The 22,651-nt window shown below is 39.0% G+C and overlaps 1 protein-coding gene across 11 annotated transcripts in view; it reads left to right on the top strand.

Annotated features, from left to right (window-relative positions):
- The window catches only part of Fndc3a (fibronectin type III domain containing 3a), a 180,430-nt gene that overhangs the window by 22,550 nt on the left and 135,229 nt on the right, over nucleotides 1–22,651 (top strand). For 6 of the 11 annotated variants that reach the window (XM_087585799.1, XM_087585796.1, NM_001412039.1 and 3 more), the window contains 1 exon segment: nucleotides 12,356–12,493. The exons of 1 other annotated variant lie outside the window; for it this stretch is intronic. In XM_087585799.1, coding sequence (XP_087441925.1) covers nucleotides 12,392–12,493 — 102 coding nt within the window. In that variant the 5' untranslated portion in view covers nucleotides 12,356–12,391. 11 annotated transcript variants of the gene reach the window in all.

The raw sequence follows: 22,651 nt of genomic DNA, 5'->3' as shown, positions 1-22,651 counted from the left end.
TTATTTACAGCCCTTTAAAGTTCCATATGAATTTTAGGATCTATACCCATAAACAATGCTGTTTCACTGAATCTGCAGATCATTTAAGAGTTTGGAAATCTTCAAAATAAATCTTTTAGTAAATGAACATAGGGCATTTTTTTCCTTATTTGGGTTTTTACCCTTTTCAGTGAAATATTGTAGTTTCAGAGCACAAGTCTTACCTCCTTGGCAAAGTTTCTTTAAGCATGTGCTTATTTGCTTGCTTGCTTGTTTATTATATGTGTGCACATATGCATATGCCATAGTATATGTGTGGGGGTCAGAGAATAGCTCAGGAGTCAGGTTGGGCTTTTCTTGTTTCTGTGCTGTGCTCCATACTCTAGGCCCACTGGCCTAAGAGCTCCCAGATGATTCCTAACTCTGCCTCCCATTTCAACATAAGCATGCTGGGGTTATAGATGGGGCTACCCTTTCTGGCTTTTATGAATTGTGGTGATTGACAGTGTCAGGCCTGCATGGCTCATGCAAGATTACCTGTGAAGCTGCATCCCCATCCCCATCTTTATTCTTTTTGGTGCTGTTGTAAATTGAATTTTGATTTCTTTCTCAGATTACCCATTGATAATGTGTAGTAACACAACTCATTTATCTATATTGATTTTATATCCTGCAGTTTTGGTATTTTTTTTAAACAATCATAGCTTTTGTGAAATCCTTACATTTTCTAGAAATAACATGGTATCTGCAAGGATCATTTTACTTCCTCCTATTAATTTAAATCCCTTTCTTTCCCTCCTTTCTTATATAACTATTCTAGCTAGAACTATAAATGGATTGAATACATGTGTCAAAAATTAACATTGTCAGAAAAAATAAAATCACCACCTTACTATAATCTGGTTCCATTTGAACATTGTAAATCCTTACTAAAGAATATGTGTGATTGAAAATAAATCCAAACAACTTAATCCCAGAGACAAGTGCCAAAATGGCAACACACACACACACACACACACACACACACACACACACACACACACACAAATGAAGGCAACATGACTTCTTAAAATTACTAATTCCATAATAGTTGACTCCAGGGAGAATGAATTAGATGAAAAATCAAAGTATTCAAAAGAATAACTATAAGAATGTTGAATGAAATCCAAGAGGATATGAATAAGCTTATTGTTATATTTAGTGACTACAAACAGCAGGGTGAAATAAGGAAGTCAATGTAGAATATGAAAGAGGAATTAAGTAGAGGTACAAATACTGAAGAAAAGTTGAAAAATTGGAAATAAAAATACCAATAAATGAAATAAAAACCTTAGTCGGGAACCTTGGTAGTAGAATTAAATGGAAGTTAGTGTTAGAACTTGAAGACAACAAGCTAAGAGAATTAGAATACTCAGTGACAAAAATGAAGTAAATAAGGAAGCATGAACAAGATCTGAGGCCCATGGGAAACTATTAAAAGTCCAAATTTACAAATCATGGATATAGGACAAGAAAAATGAGCAAAAGGCAGAGGCAATGTATTCAAGAAAGGTATGGGAAAATTTCCAAATCTAGTGAATGAGGTGGCTATCAGATGTAGGCGGCATTTAGAAAACCAAATAAATAAGATCAAAAAAGAAGATGCCACATCGTACTCTGCTTAAGACAGTAAGTATTCAGAACAGAGACTATTGAAAGCCGTCTGAGAGAAGCACTAGTCACATATAAAGGCAAACCTGTCAAGATGCCAGTTGATAGCCTAATTAACTTTAATCGTCAACTTGACACAGCCTAGAATTCACCTGAGGGGAAAGTCTCAGTTGAAGCATTCCTTAGGTCAAATAGATATGTGGGATGTTTTAAGGAATTTTCTTTATTGTTAACTGACATAGAATGACCCAGCCCAAAGTGGGTGATACCATTCCCTAGGCAGGTGGTTCCTCTAGGCTATATAAGGAAACTAATTATGCACGAGCATGAGATAAAGCAAGCAAATGCAATAACATGTAGCACGTCTCCATGATTTCTGCATACTTTCTTGGCTGTAAGTGAATGTCCTGGTTAGAGGTAATGCTGTGGTCATGGAATAGCAACCAATCCTGCCTTGAAGTTCCAGTGAGTTTTTGCCATGTCTTCTTTCAGTGACCTGGAAGTATAAGTCAAATAAGTCTTTTCCTCCTGAAAGTTGCCTTTTGTCTTTGTGTTTTATTACAGTAGCGGAAAGGAAACTAGAACAGTGGATTTCTCAACAGAGGATCTAAAAGTTATGAGCTTTTAGAATAATAAATACCAAGGTCTCAAAGACAGTAGTGGCCAACCAAGATTTACTATACTCAGCAAAGGTATCCTTAATAATTAAAGAAGGGAAAAGTTTCTATGATAAAGGAACTCATGACTACTAATGAAGCATTAGGGAAGATACTTAAGGGAATTATACACTGAATAGAGAGAGAAACATTCATGAAGCTATATGGAGAGACTGTCCCACTAGGTTGATAACCAAATGATTAGGAAAGTACTAGATATGACCAAAAAAAAAAAAAAGTACCCAAATGACAGGAGTTAATGCATGCCTTTCAATACTGAATGCTCCTAGTTTCTAATTAGAAAATAATGACCTGTAGGTTGGATTAAAACACTGGACCCAAGCAAGTTATGGTAGTTCACACTTTTAACCCTATCACTCAGGAGGCAGAAGCAGGAGAGCTTTTTTGAGTTCAGGACAGCCAGGGATACATAGACTTGTCTCAAGCAACAAAACCACAACAAAGAAGCCCAGACCCATCTATGTGTAGTATACCAGACCCATCTATGTATAGTATACCAGACCCATCTATGTGTAGTATACCAGAAACACACATAACTGTCAACGCTAAGCACAGTCCTGGGTTAAAAGGGAAAAAGAGATTCCAAGTAAGTACATACACCTAGAAAGCAAGTGGATATAGGAAATAATATTCCTGCACAAAGACTTCAAACCAAAATTGTGATAAAGACAGTCATGTTATTTAAGGGGACAGTTCCTCAAGATGACAGATACTTCAATTCTAAATGTACAGCTCCTGAGTATGAATATACCCTATTTCATAAGGCAAACACTATTGAGCTATAAAGGCACAGATTGACCTCAGTACCATGGCAGTAGTTACTTGAGTTTCTTACTCTAATTGGTAGGCCATTCACGCAAACAGACAAAAATATCAACAAAGAAATAGAGTTAAGTGATATTATAGATCAAATGGACTTAACAGACATCAACAGAATATTGTACCCAAGCATTGCAGAATATACATTTTTTCTCAGATGCTCATGGAACATTTTTTGAAAAGGGTCATATTTTAGAGCACAAAGAAAATCTAAAGAATATAAGAAAATTGAAATACTTTCTTGTGCTTTAACTGATTACAGTTTAATAAAGCTAGTAATCAACAGCATGAAAAATTACTGAATGTACACAGAATCATGGAGCAGCACAGTACTGCATGAATCATTTAAAAAATAAGGAAAATTAAAAAAAATCCTATAATTGAATGAAAAAAACAAGCCACAAGATATAAAAACCTATGGAGCCAATGAAAGCATTCCTCTGGTTATGTGTGGGTGGGTCTGTATATGTGTGCAGTTGTACTTGTTCATGAGTATGCAACTGGGGTCTGGAGGCAGGTATCCAGTGTCCTTCCTTACCTTCCCTTACCTTGTCTCCTGACCTTAGTTTTCAAGACAGGATCTCACTGAACCTCAACTAGCTGTTTTTGCCAAATTGGTTAACCAGGGAACTACTGGGATCTGCATCTACTTGTCTTTGTTCCCCAGTGTCAAGGTTACTGACAAATTGCCATGCTTGGTTTTCAGGTGGGTGCTGGGGATTTAAACCCATGACCATATGCTTGTTCAACAAGCATGTTACCCACTGACCCATGCCCTAGCTCCTAATGAAAACATTTCAAAGACAAGTTTATAGCTAGACATTCGTACATTAAAGAAATCTGAGACATACAAAGTAATTTAACATTTAAAAAAATTCTGTTTTATGTGTATGAGTGCTTAACTGCAGGCATGTGTATGTGTACCATGTGCATTCCTGGTGCTTATAGAGGTCAGAAGAGGGTGCCAGCTCTCCTGAAGCTAAAATGATGACCATTGTGAGCCACCATGTGGGAGCTGAGAACTGAATTTGCATCTTCAGTAAGAACAGTCAGCTTTCTTGACCCTTGAGTTTTCTCCAGCTCCAGCATCAATTTAGTTTTGCATCTCAAGATCTTAGAAAAATAAGAACAAATTAAATCTAAAGTTAGCGAATGGAAAGATAGCAGAGATTAGGCAAGAAATTATAAAATGGAAGTAAAAAGAACAATACAAGTAATTAAATGGTTGGTTGGCGGGAAGGTGTGGGTGGATGGGTTGGGGGACACCCTCATAGAAGAAGGGGAGGGTGGATGGGATGGGGGTTTATGGATGGGAAACCGAGAAACCCGAAAAGGGTACATAACATTTCAAATATAGATAAATAAAAAAAAATCCAATAAAAAAAGAAATGGTTGGTTGGATATTCATCATATTGCACAATATATGCCAGACTCAGAATGACAAATATTATTTTCTCTCACTTGTGGAACAACAAAAACATATATGTATGTGTGTGATATTATGTATATACCAAGTATGTGAACACACGTGCATGAGTGAAGGGCATGAAAGCAGAAGAGACACATGGAGAGGAAGAGGAAGAATACCTGTAGGAAAAGGGGGGAATGTAGGGAGACGGTATAGGGAGTAATTATGGTCAAAGCACATGAAATAACTTGAAAGAGGTTTTTCATGTGTAGCCTTTTATTTTTTCTTGTGTTCTGAGGTTTTTTTTTTTCCATGAATGAGTATTGCATTTATTGAATGGTTTTACTAGATGATTTGAGATGATGTGGTCTTTTAATTTTCAAACAGTATTTTTTTGAAAATATGTACAGAACAATACATGAAAGATCAACATGTAGGGCTTGTAATTTAGTAGTTGTGACTCATTTAACTGAAGACACAGAACAGAGTCAGCATCCCAGAAACTGTTTCATGCCTCTATCCTTAACTCCTCAAAGGCAACCAGTGTGCTGATTTTTTAACAATAAATTGTATTTAAACTTTCTACAAAGTTGAACATATGTATTCTCTTCGTTTGTTACTCATATTGTGTTTGAGAAATTTTACTCCTTGTTCTCTGAATTGGCAATTTATTGATTTTCTTTGGTTTATATAGTTACTGAATAGATTGGTTGATTTCTAAGGGACATTAGGTTGTCTATGGTTTTAAAGGACTATTAACAAATCATGTTGCTATGCTATAAACTCATATACTTACTTGTGTGTTGGTCTATATGTGCATGCATTACTTTGGGGCATCTGTTGTTAGTCTTTGTAGTAGAGCATAAACAGCATCCACTATATGCATTTGCCCACCTTTGGTAGAGAGGACTGTAGAAATAAATGGTAGTGCCTGCCTCACTTGGGCAAGGACCTGGCTTCAAACCCTAGCATGAGAAACAAACTTTGATAGATACTAGAATTATTTTAAAAATGATTGTAGGATTTTGTTGGTTACTGCATAGTTTCAATGCCACTTGACATTGTGTTACACAGGTTTTTCTTCTCTTAAGGGTGCCCACACAATCATATGCCATTCTAAGTTCAGTGAGGATGAGGAAGACTTGTGCTTGTGGCCTCCGGCACCCAGGGTACCACAGCAGAGGAGGATTGGAGTCTAGCCTGCAGGACATTGAGAGGCTGTCTGTTAATGAAATAAAAGTTGATTGCTGTTATAACAAGGAAAAGGGGAGGGAGGGGGTGAAGGAAGAAAGAGAGGAAGGGAGCAAAGATGAAGTACTTACACAGTCTCTCTTTGATTGTGAATTTACTTCCTGGAAATGTTTTCTCTTACAAAATTGTGAGACTTGCAAGAGTCAAAATAACACAAAGATTCTTTGCTGCCTTAAAATTCTTTGTAAATTCCACAGAAAATTATTTGATATGATTCAAAGTATTGAGTTTTATCAGTCTTTAATTTAGCAATGCACATTATGGCAGAAGTTAATTTGTTCATATGCATGTGTATGTTGTATAAATATAAACACTGTTTAAGCGGCATGCCTTTTCATGAGAGAGCTAATCATATACAGTGTTCTCTTAGCATTTTTAATATGAAATCATCAATAAGTACCTATGTTGAATGTATTTTTTAAAAGGCTCTACAGTTTCTAATATATCTAAACAGAAAATTGTTTTCCAGTTGAGCCAACTTCTATAAAAGTTCCTGTGGAGAGTCAACATTTTAATTTTTACACATTTTATTGGATATTTTTCTATTTACGTTTCAAATGTTATCCCCTTTCCTAATTTCTCAAGCATACCCCCCCCCCCCGCCTTCTTCTATGAGGGTGTTCCCTGACCCAACAACCCACACCTCGATTTCCCACCTCCCCGCCCTGACATTTCCATACACTGGGGGGTCCAGCGTTGGCAGGACCAAGGGCTTCTCCTATTGGTGCCCAGCAAGGCCATCCTCTGCTACATATGCAGCTGGAGCCATGGGCCTGTCCATGTGTACTTTCACTGATAGTTTAGTTCCAGCGAGCTCTGGTTGGTTGGTATTGTTGTTATTATGGGGTTGCAAACCCCTTCAGCTCCTTCAGTCCTTTCTCTAACTCATCCAGTGGTGACCCTGTTCTCAGTTCAATGGTTGGCTGTAAGCATTCCTTTCTGTATTTGTGCTGCTCTGACTGAACTTGTAAGGAGACAGCTATGCATGTCAGCATGCACTTCTTGGCAAAGCAGTGTTGTCTGGGTTTGATGCTATATGTATATGGGTTGGATCCCCAGGTGTGGCAGGCTCTGAATGGCCATTCCTTCTGCTTCAAACTTTGTCTCCATATCACCTCCTATGAATATTTTTGTCCCCCCTTATAAGGACTAAAGCATTCACAGTTTGGTTGTCCTTCTTCTTGAACTCCATGTGGTCTGTGGATTGTATCTTGAGTAATCCGAGCTTTTGTGCTAATATCCACTTATCAATGACTGCATACCATGTGTGTGGGTTTTTTTTTTTTTTTTTTTTTTTTTGTGATTGGGTTAACTCAGGATGATATTTTCTAGTTCCATCCATTTGCCTATGAATTTCATAAATAATTGTTTTTAATAGCTGAGTAGAACTCTATTGTGTAGATGTACCACATTTTCTGTATCCATTCCTCTGTTGAAGGGCATCTGGTTCTTTCCAGGTTCTGGCTACTGTAAATAAGACTGCTATGAACATAGTAGAGCACGTGTCTTTGTTGTATGTTGGGGCATCTTTTGTGTATATGCCCAAGAGAGGTATAGCTGGGTCCTCAGGTAGTACTATTTTCACTCTTCTGAGGACCTTCCAGAGTGATTTCCAGAATGGTTGTACCAGTCTGCAATCCCACCAACAATGGAGGAGTGTTCCTCTTTCTCCACATCCTTGCCAACATCTGCTGTCACCTGAGTTTTTGATCTTAGTCATTCTGACTGGTGTGAGGTGAAATCTCAGGGTTGTTTTGATTTGCATTTCCCTTATGACTAAAGATGTTGAACATTTCTTTAGGTACTTCTCAGCCATTCCTTATCCCTCAGTTGAGAATTCTTTGTTTAGCTCTGTACCCCATTTTTTAGAAATAGGGTTATTTCATTCTCTGGAGTCTAACTTCTTGAGTTCTTTGTAGATATTGGATATTAGCTCTCTATTAAATGTAGGATTGGTAAAGATCTTTCCCAATCTGTTGGTTGCCGTTTTGTCCTAATGACAGTGTCCATTGCTTTACAGAAGCTTTGCAGTTTTATGAGGTCCCGTTTGTCGATTCTTGACCTTAGAGCATAAGCCATTGTTGTTCTGTCCAGGAAAACTTCCCCAGTGCCCAGGTGTTCGAGGTTCTTCTCCCTTTCTCTTCTATTAGCTTGAGTGTATCTGGTTTTATGTGGAGGTCTTGATCCACTTGGACTCGAGCTTCATACAGGGCAATTAAAAATGGATAGATTAACTTTCTTCTACATGTGCTGACCTCCACTTGAACTAGCACCATTTGTTGAAAATGCTATCTTTTTTTCACTGGATAGTTTTAGCTCCTTTGTCAAAAATCAAGTGACCATATGTATGTGGCTTTATTTCTGACTCTTCGATTCTATTCCATTGATCTACCTGCTTGTCTCTATACTATTATCATAGAGTTTTTATGACTATTGCTCTGTAATAAAGCTTGAGGTCAGGGATGGATGGTGATTTGCCCAGAAGTTTTTTTTTTTTTTTTTTTTTTATTATTGTTGAGGATAGTTTTCTTCTCTATCTATGAAGAATTGAGTTGGAATTTTGATGGGGATTGCATTGAATTTGTAGATTGCTTTTGGCAAAATGGCCATTTTTACTATATTAATCCTGCTAATCCATGAGCATGGGAGATCTTTTCATCTGAGATCTTCAGTTTCTTTCTTCAGAGACTTGAAGCTCTTGTCATACAAGTCTTTACTTGCTTGGTTAGAGTTACACTGAGGTATTTTATGTTACTTCGTGACTATTGTGAAGGATGTAGTTTCCCTAATTTCTTTCTCAGCCTGTTTATCCTTTTGAATAGAGGAAGGCTACTGATTTGTTTGTGTTAATTTTATATCCACCCACTTTGCTGAAGTTGTTTATCAGCTATAGGAGTTCTCTGGTGGAACTTTGGGGTCACTTAAATATACTATCATATCATCTGCAAATAGTGATATTTTGACTTCTTCCTTTCCAACTTGTATCCCTTTGACCTCCTTTTGTTGTCTGATTGCTCTGACTGGGACTTTGAGTACTATATTGAATAAGTAGGGAGAGAGTAAGCAGTCTTGTGCTTGATTTTAGTGGTATTCTTTCAAGTTTTTCTCCATTTAGTTTGATATCGGCTACTGGTTTGCTGTATATTACTTTTACAATGTTTAGGTATGGTCCTTGAATTCCTGATCTTTCCAAGACTTTTAACATGAAGGGGTGTTGAATTTTGCCAAATGCTGTCTAAGTATCTAATGAGATGATCATTTTTTTCTTTCATCTTTTTTTCATTTTTGTTTCCCTAGTGGATTATGTTGATGGATTTCTGTATATTGAACCATCCCTGTATCCCTGGGATGAAGCCTACTTGATCATGATGGATGATCATTTTGATATGTTCTTGGATTCAGTTTTTTAGAATTTTATTGAGTATTTTTGCATTGATACTCATAAGGGAAATTGGTCTGAAGTCCTCTTTCTTTGTTGGGTTTTTGTGTGGTATAGGTATAAGTGTAATTGTAGGTTCATTGAAGGAATTAGGTAGTATTCCTTTTGTTTCTCTTTTGTGGAATAATTCGGGCAGTATTGGTATTAGGTCTTATGTGACGGTCTGGTAGAATGCTGCAGTAAACCCTTCTGGTCCTGGGCTTTTTATGGTTGGGAGACTTTTAATAACTGTTTCTACTCTTTAGGAGTTATGGGATTGTTTAGTTTATCTGATCCTGATTTAACTTTGGTACCTGGTATCTGTCTAGAACATTGTCCATTTCATCCAGATTTTCCAGTTTTGTTAAATAATAGGCTTATGTAGTAGGGTCTGATGATATTTTGAATTTCTTCAGATTGTTAAGTCTCTCTTTTCATTTTTTTTTAAATTGGGTATATTTCTTTATTTACATTTCAAATGTTATTCCCTTTCCTGGTTTCCTGTCCATAAGTCCCCTATCTCCTCCTCCTCCCCGATAAGGGTGCTCCTCGCCTTATCATCCCCCTCCCGTTATTTCTCTGCACTGGGGGTCCAACCTTGGCAGGACCAAGGCCTTCCCATTCCACTGGTGCCCCAACAAGGCTATTCTCTGCTACATGTGCAGTTGGAGCCCTGGGTCTGTCCATGTATAGTCTTTGGGTAGTGGTTTAGTCCCTGGAGCTCTGGTTGGTTGGCATTGTTGTTCTTATGAGGTTGCAAGCCCCTTCAGCTCTTTTAGTCCTTTCTCTATTTCCCCCAAAGGGGGTCCCGTTTTAAGTTCAGTGGTTTGCTGCTAGCATTTACCTCTATATTTGACATGCTTTGGTTGTGTCTCTCATGAGAGAACTATATCCGGTTCCTGTCAGCATGCACTTCTTAGTTTCATCAATCTCATCTAGTTTTTGTGGCTGTATGTACATAGGCCACATGTGGGGCAGGCTCTGAAAGGCTGTTCCTTCAGTCTTTGCTCTAAACTTTGCCTTCATATCCCTTCCTATGTCTCCCTTTTCATTTCTGATTTTGTTAATTCTTTTCTTCTTTTCCCTCTGGTTAGTCTGGCTAAGGGTTTATCTATCTTGTTGATTTTTCTCAAAGAACCGGCTACTAGTGTTGTTGATTCTTTGTATAGTTCTGTTTGTTTCTCCTTGGTTGATTTCAGTCCTGAGTTTGATTCTTTCCTGATGTCTACTCCTCTTAAGGTGTATTTGCTTCTTTTTGTTCTAAAGCTTTTAGATGTGCTGTCAAGCTGCTGATTTATGCTCTTTCCTGTTTATTTTTGCAGGTACACAGAGCTATGAGTTTTCCTCTTAGCATAGCTTTCATTGTGTTCCATAAGTTTGGGTATGTTGTACCTTCATTTTCATTAAATTGTAAAAAGTCTTTAATTTCTTTCTTTCTTTCTTCTTTGATCAAGTTATCACTGACTAAAGTGTTGTTCAACTTAATGTGTATTTCGACTTCCTGTCGTTTTTGTTGTTATTCAAGACCAGCCATCCCATGGTGATCTGATAGGATGCCTGGGATTATTTCTATCTTCTTGTATCTGTTGAGGCCTGTTTTGTGACTGATTATATGGTCAGCTTTAGAAAAGGTGCCATGAGGTGCTGAGAAGAAGGTATCTTGTTTTATTTTAGGATGAAATGTTCTATAGATGTGTTATATTCATTTGGTTCATAACTTTTGTTAGTTTCTCTGTGTCTCTGTTTAGTTACTGTTTCCATGATCTGTCCATTGATGAGTGTGGGGTGATGAAATTTCCACATCTTGCTTTTCAAGTGTGTTGGGATATCCAGTATTTTGCTTTGGTAGGAGAACTGGGCTCTGATGATGCCAAGCAGTCTTGGTTTCTGTTGCTTAGTTTCCTGTGCTTGCCTCTCGCCATCTGGTTATCTTTGGTGTTAGCTGCTCTTGCTCTCTGTGACATGGCTTGACCCTCCTGTAAGCCTGTGTGTCAGCACTCCTGGAGAATCTGGGCACAGAGAGCTGTGTCACAGGATCAGTTTCAGGAAGGATCCTGTCCCAGATTGCTCCTAGGTTCCTGTGTCTGGAGGACTCCAGGTGGGTTCCTCTTGGGCCAGGTATGTGAGCAGAAGTAGTGGTCTTCCCTGAGTCCTTACTTCTGAGAGAGTCTCTCTCTTCCCAGGGAATTTGGGTACAGAGAGCTGTTGGACTGGTGCAGCTCAGGGTATAGGGAGAAACCAGAAAGATCCTGTCCCAGACTTCTGGGTTCCTGTGTCCTGAGGGCTCCAAGTGGGTCCTGTGGAGCAGAATTGGTGGTCTTACCGCTGCTCTCAGGTGTATCAGAGCTCCTGGAGACTCATTCAATTTCATCATTGAAAATTGAATGCTTGATCCTCAGCACTGAATTGGTGAATGTGATAGGCATCCAAAAATGATTCCATAAAGCTCAGCATAGATTTAGTAGCATGCATGACTGTGTTTCCTTTGCTCAGTTTGTTGATGTTTATTGGTTTGTGCAGTATAAACTAATCCTCTACTATCCCATTTTGCTGTATGAGTGCTAGTACACCCTTTCATTAAGATAAGATTCATTTTGCTATATAGTTGTTCTTAGAGCAGATGAGTGGATTCCGGAAGTGCTTAAAACTTAAAACTTGAAGGCTCTTGCCCTGATCCTGAACAAGTCCCCCAAACCTCCCCTCTTAAACTGTGTTACTTTGTATGACGATTCAGTAGAAAATCATGATTCCTTTTATATAGTGCCTCAAGGCAAACAGGATGATGAAGGAGATTGAGTCTTCGTAATTTAACCTTATCAGGTCAAAGAAAAATGTCAGAGGTAGAGTTACCTCATTCAGCCATTTTAGTTTGATGTCTTTCACAGGGTGTAGATTAAATAGTGATGGTTAAATTAAACAATCCCTATCCAGGAATGGAAGGGTGAAGATGCAGTTGTTTTAAGTAGAGTTTCTGGTATTAGCATTAGGTTAAGGTTGTATGAAATACATTTTCTCAAATAGTTGATTGAAAAAAGCAGTCAGGAGATCCTTTTGGTTTGTTGGACAGTTGGTTTGTTAGTGAGACAGTTCCTGACTGTATTTGAATGTGTATTCTGGATGTTACTTCAGTGGTTATATCTTTTTGTTTTGCAGAGTTGGAGGGCTTTCCGGTGTATTGATGCCTTATTGATGATGGCAGAACACCCGCCTTTGCTAGACACAGCTCAGATTTTAAGTAGCGACATCTCTCTTCTGTCTGCCCCTATTGTAAGTGCAGATGGAACACAGCAGGTAAGAAAACAGAAGTGTATTTTACCTCATGTCTTGTCATTGTTTTGTTTTGTTTTGTTTTTTGCCTAAGGGGCTGCTGTCTTTGCTATTGAAAAACCAGTACAAGTAGGCTTGTGTTCTTGTTTTTTTCTGTCCTGTGTAAACATGGCAAGAAAAGTTTTGTCTCTGTTTTTGTTTTCATGTGTGCTCACACACCTTAAGCTTCACCTTCTTTTTTTGCTGACTTGCTTTTCAGGGTCAGATGGAAGTCCCCTAAGGTTTTATTTTCCCCCACACTAATCAAAGGTATGGTAGATACTCATGTACTCTCATGAGTTTCTGATAGATTTCTGTTAACATTTGCTGTCTGAGGCCAGTTACTGACTTCAATATGAATCTGTTAATCAGTTAATTACAGTTCATTGCCCTGGTTGCCATAACTGTATCCTGTTGTGTTGAAGACAAACTACCAGGCCGAGCCATAACCATAAAGACTTAGAACTTGGCTTTCTTCTTTCAAAAAGGAGATTTCACTGGTAAATTCTGTAGAATCTGAGGCTGTGAATGGCAGCAGTGGTGCAAATGGCTGTTGAGAACAGCACACACTAAAGCATTAATCTGGGGGTGGTCCAGTAGCTGTGGTAGAATATATAAAACCATATGGCACAGCCTGGAGAGATGATGCAGCCATTAGAGCACACACTTGCTTTCCTTGAAGAGGATCCAGGTTCAGTTCCCACCATTCCACATAATGACTTACAACTTCCCTTAGTTACAGGGCTATCCAGTGTCCTTGGCTTTGTGGATATCAGGTACACACATATACACAGACAAAACACTCATATGCATAAAATTAAATCTTAAAAAAAAACCTATACAGCAGATAATAATAATTGAAGGTAGACAGACAATAAAGTTGACAGTCTATGTTCTTAATATTGGTTCAAAACCTGACTAAGTCAGAGCTTGCCTGTGAGACAGACAAGTCATCAATAGGTGCCTGGAAAAAGGAGCTCACTACAGAGTACTGCAGACAGGCGAGCATGTGTGCAGGAATGGTGTGGGAATTCCACAGCAACAGGTACTCTCTCCTGTTGTCTTAACTTTCTCAGTGGGATGTTTTGGATCTCTTGGGATCAAATTAACTTTCTTGTATTTGGCTATTAAGATTACCTATCTCCTCAAGAATGCTGGTGTCCACCTCTGTGTCATATTGGCTATAGTGGACTTGGCTTACGGATTACAGAGGACTCTTTTGACATACAGTGCAGCTTTTACAGAAATAGTGACAGACATTTCTTATCCCTGCCATGGCTTCTGAACCTGTTTTGGTTTTGTCTTCTTACTAATAAGTTTTTGGTTTTATTTTTTGAGACAGGGTCTCACTGTGTAGCTCAGAGTGCCCTAGAACTTGCTATGTAGATCAGGCCATTTTCAAATTCGCAGAGATCTCTTAGCCTCTGCCTCCCAAATGCTGGAATTGAAGGTGTGCACTACTATACCCATTTTGTAATAGATTATGTATTCATTTAATAAATTTATTCATTTGAAATTGTAATACAGATACATTAATTCCCCTTTTCTCCCACACACCCCTCGCCCCTCTTGCTGTCTTTCAAATCCATGCCTTCTCTTTCTCTTACTGTTAAATGTGTGAAACTGCACACACACACACACTCACACACACACACACACACACACACACACACACACACACACACACACACACACAGCTCAGTCTGTATGTATATGATTTCTGGACTGACAGGCTGACCACTTGATGTTGGATAACCGATTGGGGAAGTCTTCTTGGACAAGACTACTCTCCCATTTTAGGCATTCCCAGTCCTTGCCCATAGTTCTTTTGCTAGGGGGAAGACCCCCATGCTTGCCCTCTGCTGTGTGATCACGTTCATTGATTGGTGTTGTCATTGTTCAGGTCATGTTAGGCAGCCATATCGCTGAGACTTGATGAATGTTGTCTCCCTGGCATTTCTAGGAGACACAATCTCACAATGACCTTTCTATTTCTGGTGCTTACCCCTTCCCATACCCTCTTTTTATATAATGATTCCTGAGCATTAGGTCAAGGAGTTGTGCTCTAGATATATCAGTTGGGAATGGGTATCACATGATTAATCTCTTGTTCTCAGTATTTTGATCTATGTGGTTTTATGTAATAGTCTCTATTTGTTTCAAAGAGAACTTCGTTTGATGAGGGTTTTGGTTTTTTTTTTTTTATTATAGTACTAGGCTTGTAGGAAAAGAGACTGTATTGAGAATTCTAATATACCACCTCAGTGGTTTCCTCCATTATTATATCAGTGTTAAATATTAATATATAAATCACAACCAGAATGATATCACTAGATAATATACTCTAATGAGCCACTATCTTATATGTAGTCCTTCAGCTACCAAAACATCATGATTTGATGAATATCAGTGTTAAGCTTTATGCTCAGTGTTCTATAGCCCTGTGAGTTTTGACATGTGTATACACTGTATTTATATTATCATATATAGAATAGCTTCCCAACTGCAAAAAGCCCCATGTTTCCTCTTTCATCTTTCCTTCACTGTCCTTGGAGTTTTGGCATCCATTGGTTTTCCTCCTGTCTTTTGTACTTTTATCTCTCCTGGATGCCATGTAATTGAATTCGCAGTGTGGGTTTTTTCAGATTGCTTATTCTGACTTCACAATATAGTCTGGACAGTTTCATGTCATGGTTTAATGAACCTTATCTGCTTTATTATTGTGTAACACCCCATTGTGTGTATGTTCTAGACTAGGTCATTTGTCTAGTGTTCTTTTAAACTTACTTATGTGACCATTTTAAACCTAAACCTTCCGGTGCAGAGTTCAGGGTGAATCTCAGCTTCATCTCATAGTGTGCACAGTAAGAGAATGACTTTTGGTCATATCATAAAGCAATGTTTAGTTTTGTATGATGCTACCAAACTGTCTTCCAAAGTGTGTGTGTGTGCTTTAGGTTGGATCTAAGATATCCTCAGTGGTAGAGGAAGCCAAGCATAGGAGTGATTAATGCTGTTGGGACTCCGCATTTGCTCAATTTTGGGAAATGAGAGCATCACAGGAGGGATACCCAGCTCTGTACAAGTTGTTGATATCAGGGACAGTCAGATATTTTGGTTTTAAATGTACCCCAACAGTTTTCTAATTTAAATTTACCTCCTCTGATTTCTTTGCATTTGTCTTCTGAATGGATTGAATATACTTAACATGTTGGTTAAGATAATTTTGGGTGGGCTGGGCTGGTATGCAGCTTGATAAATCATGTACTTAGCCTGTGGTCAGCACTGGACTTAACCCCAGTACTACAATTAGAGGTAGAACTGCTCACCAAATTCTATGGCGAGTCCTAATTATAATTGTCTCCATTTAGTTAATCTCTTTTACTGTTTTCTATGTGTCCCATTTGAATTGAGTCCATAGGCTTTTGCTCTATGTTAGAGACTAAGAGACAGCACAGAGATGCTGATACATTGTCTGAAGTTTTTTTTTTTTTAAGACCTTACATATTTAATACAGTGTGTTACCCCTGTACAAATGGAAAAAACTTAAGTTCAACATTTCTAGACCAATATGGCTGTTAATTTCTGTATAGTGCCAACTCAACATAGTAAACGGGGATACTTTTTTCCAAAGATGACAGCACAGCTAAAGTTTCAAAAAATTCAAATTATATATCTGTATATATATATTTATATTTATATAAAAAGACCATAATAGCAGTGTGTTATGCATCAACAGCAGCAACAGCTTTTCCAGGTTCTGCAGTCATCTGAACAAAACTGTAGAGACATCAAGCACACTCCATCACACTCCATTAAAAAAAAAAAAAAAGTAAAAAAACACAACCTGAGAAAACAGCACAGTTCTGTTACTCTTATGGTACCTGGCACCATTTTTTTTTTAAATTAGCTTCTCAATCATCATCTGGAAAGAAAACATTCTGAGCAACATCATTAAAAACAGCTCTGATAAAGCACGGTCACTACTACGTATCATAAAGCAGGTACAAGCTATTTTACATCCACAGAGGTATGATACAGTACTGTCCTACATCTATAATACTAGAGGATACAATTTAAAAGGCATTATTTGAGACTTGATTCTACTTTTCCAGCAGAGGGCCCAAAGGATGGTGTGACACAGCTTTGTAAAGAAACATACTCTAGACAGGATTTCTTTCACTAGTGGCACAGTTCTAAGGATTCATTCTCTCCATGAATGTCAGCTAAAACAGTTATTAAAAAAGTGAAATATCCCTAGAACAAAACCGTATAACCTCCGGATTCACATGAAGATGACCTAGTGGAGACAAGCTGGACCTCACCTTACCAACAAGCTATCAAATCTGTTATGTTTAAACAGTGAGACCTCCAAGGAAGGAGATGCCAAGTAGTGCTTCAAAGCTTCGGACCACAATCAAACACGGCATCCTTTTCAACAGAAGCAGAAGCTCATCTGAATATGCTCAAGGATGCTGACATCAACATTTAATCATCTCCTCACTCATCCAGGAAGAAGGGGAGATCAGTTACTACTGTACTTTATTGTGTTCAACCAAATCACCATGTTACAAAAATAGCAAGCTGCCATAATAAAAAATAAGGCTCCTCTATCCAGCACCAGATAGCATCATTTTACTTTCAAGCCTAGAAATTGCACACTTGTATATAAACCAACCGAAGATGAGGATTGAGGGTTCATCTTGGTGGATTTTTCCTTTGATGAATATGAAGTGTCCTTCCTTATCTTTTTTGATGACTTTTAATTGAAAATTGATTTTATTTGGTATTAGAATGGCTACTCCAGCTTGCTTCTTCCGACCATTTGCTTGGAAAGTTGTTTTCCAGCCTTTCACTCTGAGGTAGTGTCTGTCTTTGTCTCTGAGGTGTGTTTCCTGTATGCAGCAGAATGCAGGGTCCTCATTGCGTATCCAGTTTGTTAATCTATGTCTTTTTATTGGGGAGTTGAGGCCATTGATGTTGAGAGATATTAAGGAATAGTGATTATTGCTTCCTGTTATATTCATATTTGAATGTGAGGTTATGTTTGTGTGCTTTTCTTCTCTTTGTTTTGTTGCCAAGATGATTAGTTTCTTGCTTCTTCTAGGGTATAGCTTGCCTCCTTATGTTGGGCTTTACCCTTTATTATCCTTTGTAGTGCTGGATTTGTAAAAAGATATTGTGTAAATTTGGTTTTGTCATGGAATATCTTGGTTTCTCCATCTATGTTAATTGAGAGTTTTGCAGGATACAGTAACCTGGGCTGGCATTTGTGTTCTCTTAGGGTCTGTATGACATCAGTCCAGGATCTTCTGGCCTTCATAGTTTCTGGCGAAAAGTCTGGTGTGATTCTGATAGGTCTGCCTTTATATGTTACTTGACCTTTTTCCCTTACTGCTTTTAATATTCTTTCTTTATTTTGTGCGTTTGGTGTTTTGACAATTATGTGACGGGAGGTGTTTCTTTTCTGGTCCAATCTATTTGGAGTTCTGTAGGCTTCTTGTATGCCTATGGGTATCTCTTTTTTTAGGTTAGGGAAGTTTTCTTCTATGATTTTGTTGAAGATATTTACTGGTCCTTTGAGCTGGGAGTCTTCACTCTCTTCTATACCTATTATCCTTAGGTTTGATCTTCTCATTGAGTCCTGGATTTCCTGTATGTTTTGGACCAGTAGCTTTTTCTGCTTTACATTATCTTTGACAGTTGAGTCAATGATTTCTATGGAATCTTCTGCTCCCGAGATTCTCTCTTCCATCTCTTGTATTCTGTTGGTGAAGCTTGTATCTACAGCTCCTTGTCTTTTCTTTTGATTTTCTATGTCCAGGGTTGTTTCCATATGTTCTTTCTTGATTGCTTCTATTTCCATTTTTAATTCCTTCAACTGTTTGATTGTGTTTTCCTGGAATTCTTTCAGGGATTTTTGCGATTCCTCTCTGTAGACTTCTACTTGTTCTCTAAGGGAGTTCTTTATGTCTTTCTTGAAGTCCTCCAGCATCATGATCAAATATGATTTTGAAACTAGATCTTGCTTTTCTGGTGTGTTTAGATATTCCGTGTTTGCTTTGGTGGGAGAATTGGGCTCCGATGATGCCATGTAGTCTTGCTTTCTGTTGCTTGGGTTCCTGCGCTTGCCTCTCGCCATCAGATTATCTCTAGTGTTACTTTGTTCTGCTATTTCTGACCGTGGCTAGACTGTCCTATAAGCCTGTGTGTCAGGAGTGCTGTAGACCTGTTTTCCTGTTTTCTTTCAGCCAGTTATGGGGACAGAGTGTTCTGCTTTCGGGCGTGTAGTTTTTCCTCTCTACAGGTCTTCAGCTGTTCCTGTGGGCCTGTGTCTTGAGTTCACCAGGCAGGTTTCTTGCAGGGGAAAAGTTGGTCCTACCTGTGGTTCCAAGGCTCAAGTTTGCTTGTGGGGTACTGCCTAAGTCCTCTTGGCGGTGGCAGCAACCGGGAAGATCTGCGCCGCTCTTTCCGGGAGCCTCCGTGCACCAGGGTTCCAGATGACGTTTGGTGTTTTCCTCTGGCGTCTGGATGTGCACAGAGTGCAGTCTCTTCTGGTTTCCCAGGCGTGTCTGCCTCTCTGAAGGTTTAGCTCTCCCTCCCACGGGATTTGGGTGCAGAGAACTGTTTATCCGGTCTGTTTCCTTCAGGTTCCGGCAGTGTCTCAGGCGCAGGGGTCCTGCCGCTCCTGGGCCCTCCCCTACGGGAACCCAGAGGCCTTATACAGTTGCCTCTTGGGCCAGGGATGTGGGCAGGGGTGGGCAGTGTTGGTGGTCTCCTCCGCTCTGCAGCCTCAGGAGTGCCCACCTGATCAGGCGGTGAGGTCTCTCTCCCACGGGGTTTGGGAGCAGAGAGCTGCCGCGGGCCGGGATCCGCGGGTGAAGCTTTTTAATATTTGTGTTTCCCAAAGAAAGCTGACAGGAATGAGATAGCAGCATGGGCTACAAGGAAGCTTGAGCTGAGAGCTTCGCTGGAAGAGACTCCATGAAAGGCAAGGCAGGACAAATGGGATTGGCTAGTTCTAAAATGCCAGCAGCTTTAAGCAGTGGGGATGTTTCTTAGTTACTTGGTACCCCCCCACCCCCTTTATTTAGAAAATGGGAAATATGTGCTAGGTCGGTGGTTGAGGCTGTAAAGTTGGGACTGGTTGATTTGGTATAAGGGATGCTCCCTCTGTGCACTTTATATCCTTGAGAATTGACTATCTCTTTGAGAGGCAGTCTGATACAATGTAAATGAAAATGTTTAAGGGGCATAAAGCTAGGGCAGTAGTAGACAGAAAGAGAACCTGAGTGAATGTCAAATTATGATAAATAATTTATGAAATATTAGGTAGGTAGAATTAATAAACAAAGTCAGAAGAAAGTGAGAGGATAATGCCTCCCAGGCATTTCATTTGAATCTGTGTGGGGGTGGCAGGAACACTCACTGAGACAGGGCTCACAATCAGGAAAAGGAGGATAATATTATGGCTATAAATATCCTTTTAAACAGTCAGAAGTTTTGTTGCTCATGCAGTGTGTCCACTGCAGGTTAACAGTGGCTCTGCCTGAAACATCTTCACTTGAGGACCGTCCTTGAGGGTTGTTGCCGATCACATTCAAACATAGGCTGCCTTCCAGTCACATTTGACTGCCTATCAGGGAGCTGGGATGAGCTTACTGTAGGAAGGGTCATTTGCGTGTAGTAAAGAGTCCTCTAGTAGAGAGGACAGAAGTACCAGCAGATTCAGGATTTAAGGGAAGGGAGTATGAGACGACTTCAAAGGATTTTCAGGATTTGGGGGATGTGTCAGCAGAGGCAATAAATATGAACCAAGCCCTTGCCTTGGGCCAGGTTGAGTCACACCCTGTCTGTTTATTGTTTCCTTCATTGTTACCAAAGTCTTAAGAGACAGAATGAGCATTTCCATTTTTTAGAGACTACGAATTACAGTGATACTTAGTTGTACATTATTATGCAAAGTCACGTAACTTCTAAAAGGCTGGAACCCCTAGGGATCAAGCTGACCATAAGTAAGATTTACTCACTTACTGTGGTTTTAGTTACCATAAAAACAAGATTAACAAGCTAGACTCATGAAAGATGTAACTTGAGTCAGAGATCTAAAATTGTCAAGATATTAGAGATAGTAAAGCCATAGGAATACGTGATATTATTTATAATTAAAGGAATTTATACTTGGCATGCATATAGGGAAAGTATTAGTAACCAGTCTGTTAGCAGGTCTGTCTCTGTTTGGTTGTGTTGGAGCAGCCTGAAGCTGCCTGTGTATTGTGTTCCTTAGCTTTTTTCCCTGTGGACTTTGGTGGGTTACTTGCTTTCCTGTTTGTTATCACCACAGGCAGTTGCAGTGTCAGCCACCTGCCACTGTTTTAGACAAACACACAGTAAAACCTTGCTGCTGGCCCCGTGACCATGGTCTCCAGGGAACTGCTAGCTAAGTCTGATAATGACAGTTCTTTGGGGATGAGATGTCTAAGCCGCTCCGTCATTCTGCCCCCTCCAGTGGCTGCTGTGATTTTTAAGACTGTTCATTTTCAAGTCTGTGACGAAGCTGAGAAGAGGGAGAAGAGAGGAATGCAGCTTGAAGTGGTTTAGATCCCACTGTTCCCCCCAGGATCCAGATGTTTGCTTGAACAGAGGAAATTAAAAACAGCAGTAAAGACAAGTAGGGATGTTTGCTTCCTTCTCCCCCTGTACCACCTAAACAAACCTAAATGTTGCATTTCCGAGACAAGCATTCACTATGCTATTGCTGTTTTAACTCCATGATAGTTCTGTGTAGTTAAATGAGAAGTAAGATTTACTGAAAAAGAAAATTTTTAGAAAGCGATCAACTTTTTGTTTTTAAAAGTTGTAAATTAAATTATGCACATTAAAAACAGATAGCTTATGTGACAAGCTATACCATACCCACATAGTCAAGCTTAGGGTTCAGATTTCCTGAGACATTAAAGTAAAAGCTCACACCTTTGTGTCCCAGAACCTCAATGCAGACCCTGGACTACTGATTTCAAAGCAGCTGAGCTTGTCTTCTTGCTTTGGAGCTTAAAAAACTCTTGTTAAAGACTTCCTTAGAAACTCTCAGACTATTAGAATTTAAACATTAAACCAGAATCCTAGTTCCCACTGGTTTATTTCTCTTCTGTATCTACACCATGCTGCTTTCAATGATACTTCGTAAGAAAATAATACCGTCTTTTCGTTTGTTTAAAAAACCACCCCCCCCAAAAAAAAACCAACCAACCAACCAAACAAAAAACATTATTGGCTGTGAAGACAAGTCATGAGGACCTAAGTTCACTGCCCCAAATCTGTTTGTTTTAGCCTGATATAGTGGCATACACTTGTAATTCCAATGCTGGGAAAGCAGAGATGGGTAGACTTGTGGGGCTCACTGACCAGTCAACTTAGCTGAGTTCTAGGTGGTTGAGGAGACTTCCTGTCTGTCCGTCCATCTGTCCTTCTTTCCTTTTTTTTTTTTTTTTAAGGAATGGTGCCTGAGGAATGATATTTGAAGTTATTCTCTGACTTCTACTTACATGTGTAAGCATATGCATCTTCGCATACCCCTACATGCATGTGCACGTGCATGTGCGTGCACATACAGACACCATCTCAGTGTCATTCATTAATATGTAATCATACTGTGTAAGAAACATTATACACATGGTTTAGACCAAATCTGTCAATATTACATACTTTATAGTAAAGGTTCAGTTGTTCTCCTTCCCCTAAAACATTAGCTGCATACATATCTATATACATACTATCTCTGTGTAAAAATTGTTGATTCTTGTTCTAATGATATTAAATTTTGCCTGTAGTTAGGTTAAATAACAAGGCAGTTAGAAAAATATTTCTTAAAATATTCTTTTATTAGGAATTGGTTCACAAGTCAATCTCAGAAGCATGTACAAAGGTAACTGCTATCAGGTAATGTATAAGGATCCTAAATACAATTTCTAAATAAATAATGATGTCTCCCAAGTGCATACTTATAAATCAGCACATCATATTGAATGCCAAAACTGCTTATTACTTACTAATACTTGAGTCTACTAGAAATAATAGTTTTCCTATTTCAGGATTTTAAGGCTGGAATTAACTTTTATGACCCCCTCTTGGGAGAATGCATAA

The sequence above is a fragment of the Rattus norvegicus genome, chromosome 15 (assembly GCF_021556685.1).
Source record: "Rattus norvegicus strain SHRSP/BbbUtx chromosome 15, alternate assembly SHRSP_T2T, whole genome shotgun sequence".
NCBI lineage: Eukaryota > Metazoa > Chordata > Mammalia > Rodentia > Muridae > Rattus > Rattus norvegicus.
Note: the sequence above shows the minus strand (reverse complement) of the source record. Positions and strands in the feature narration are given on the sequence as shown.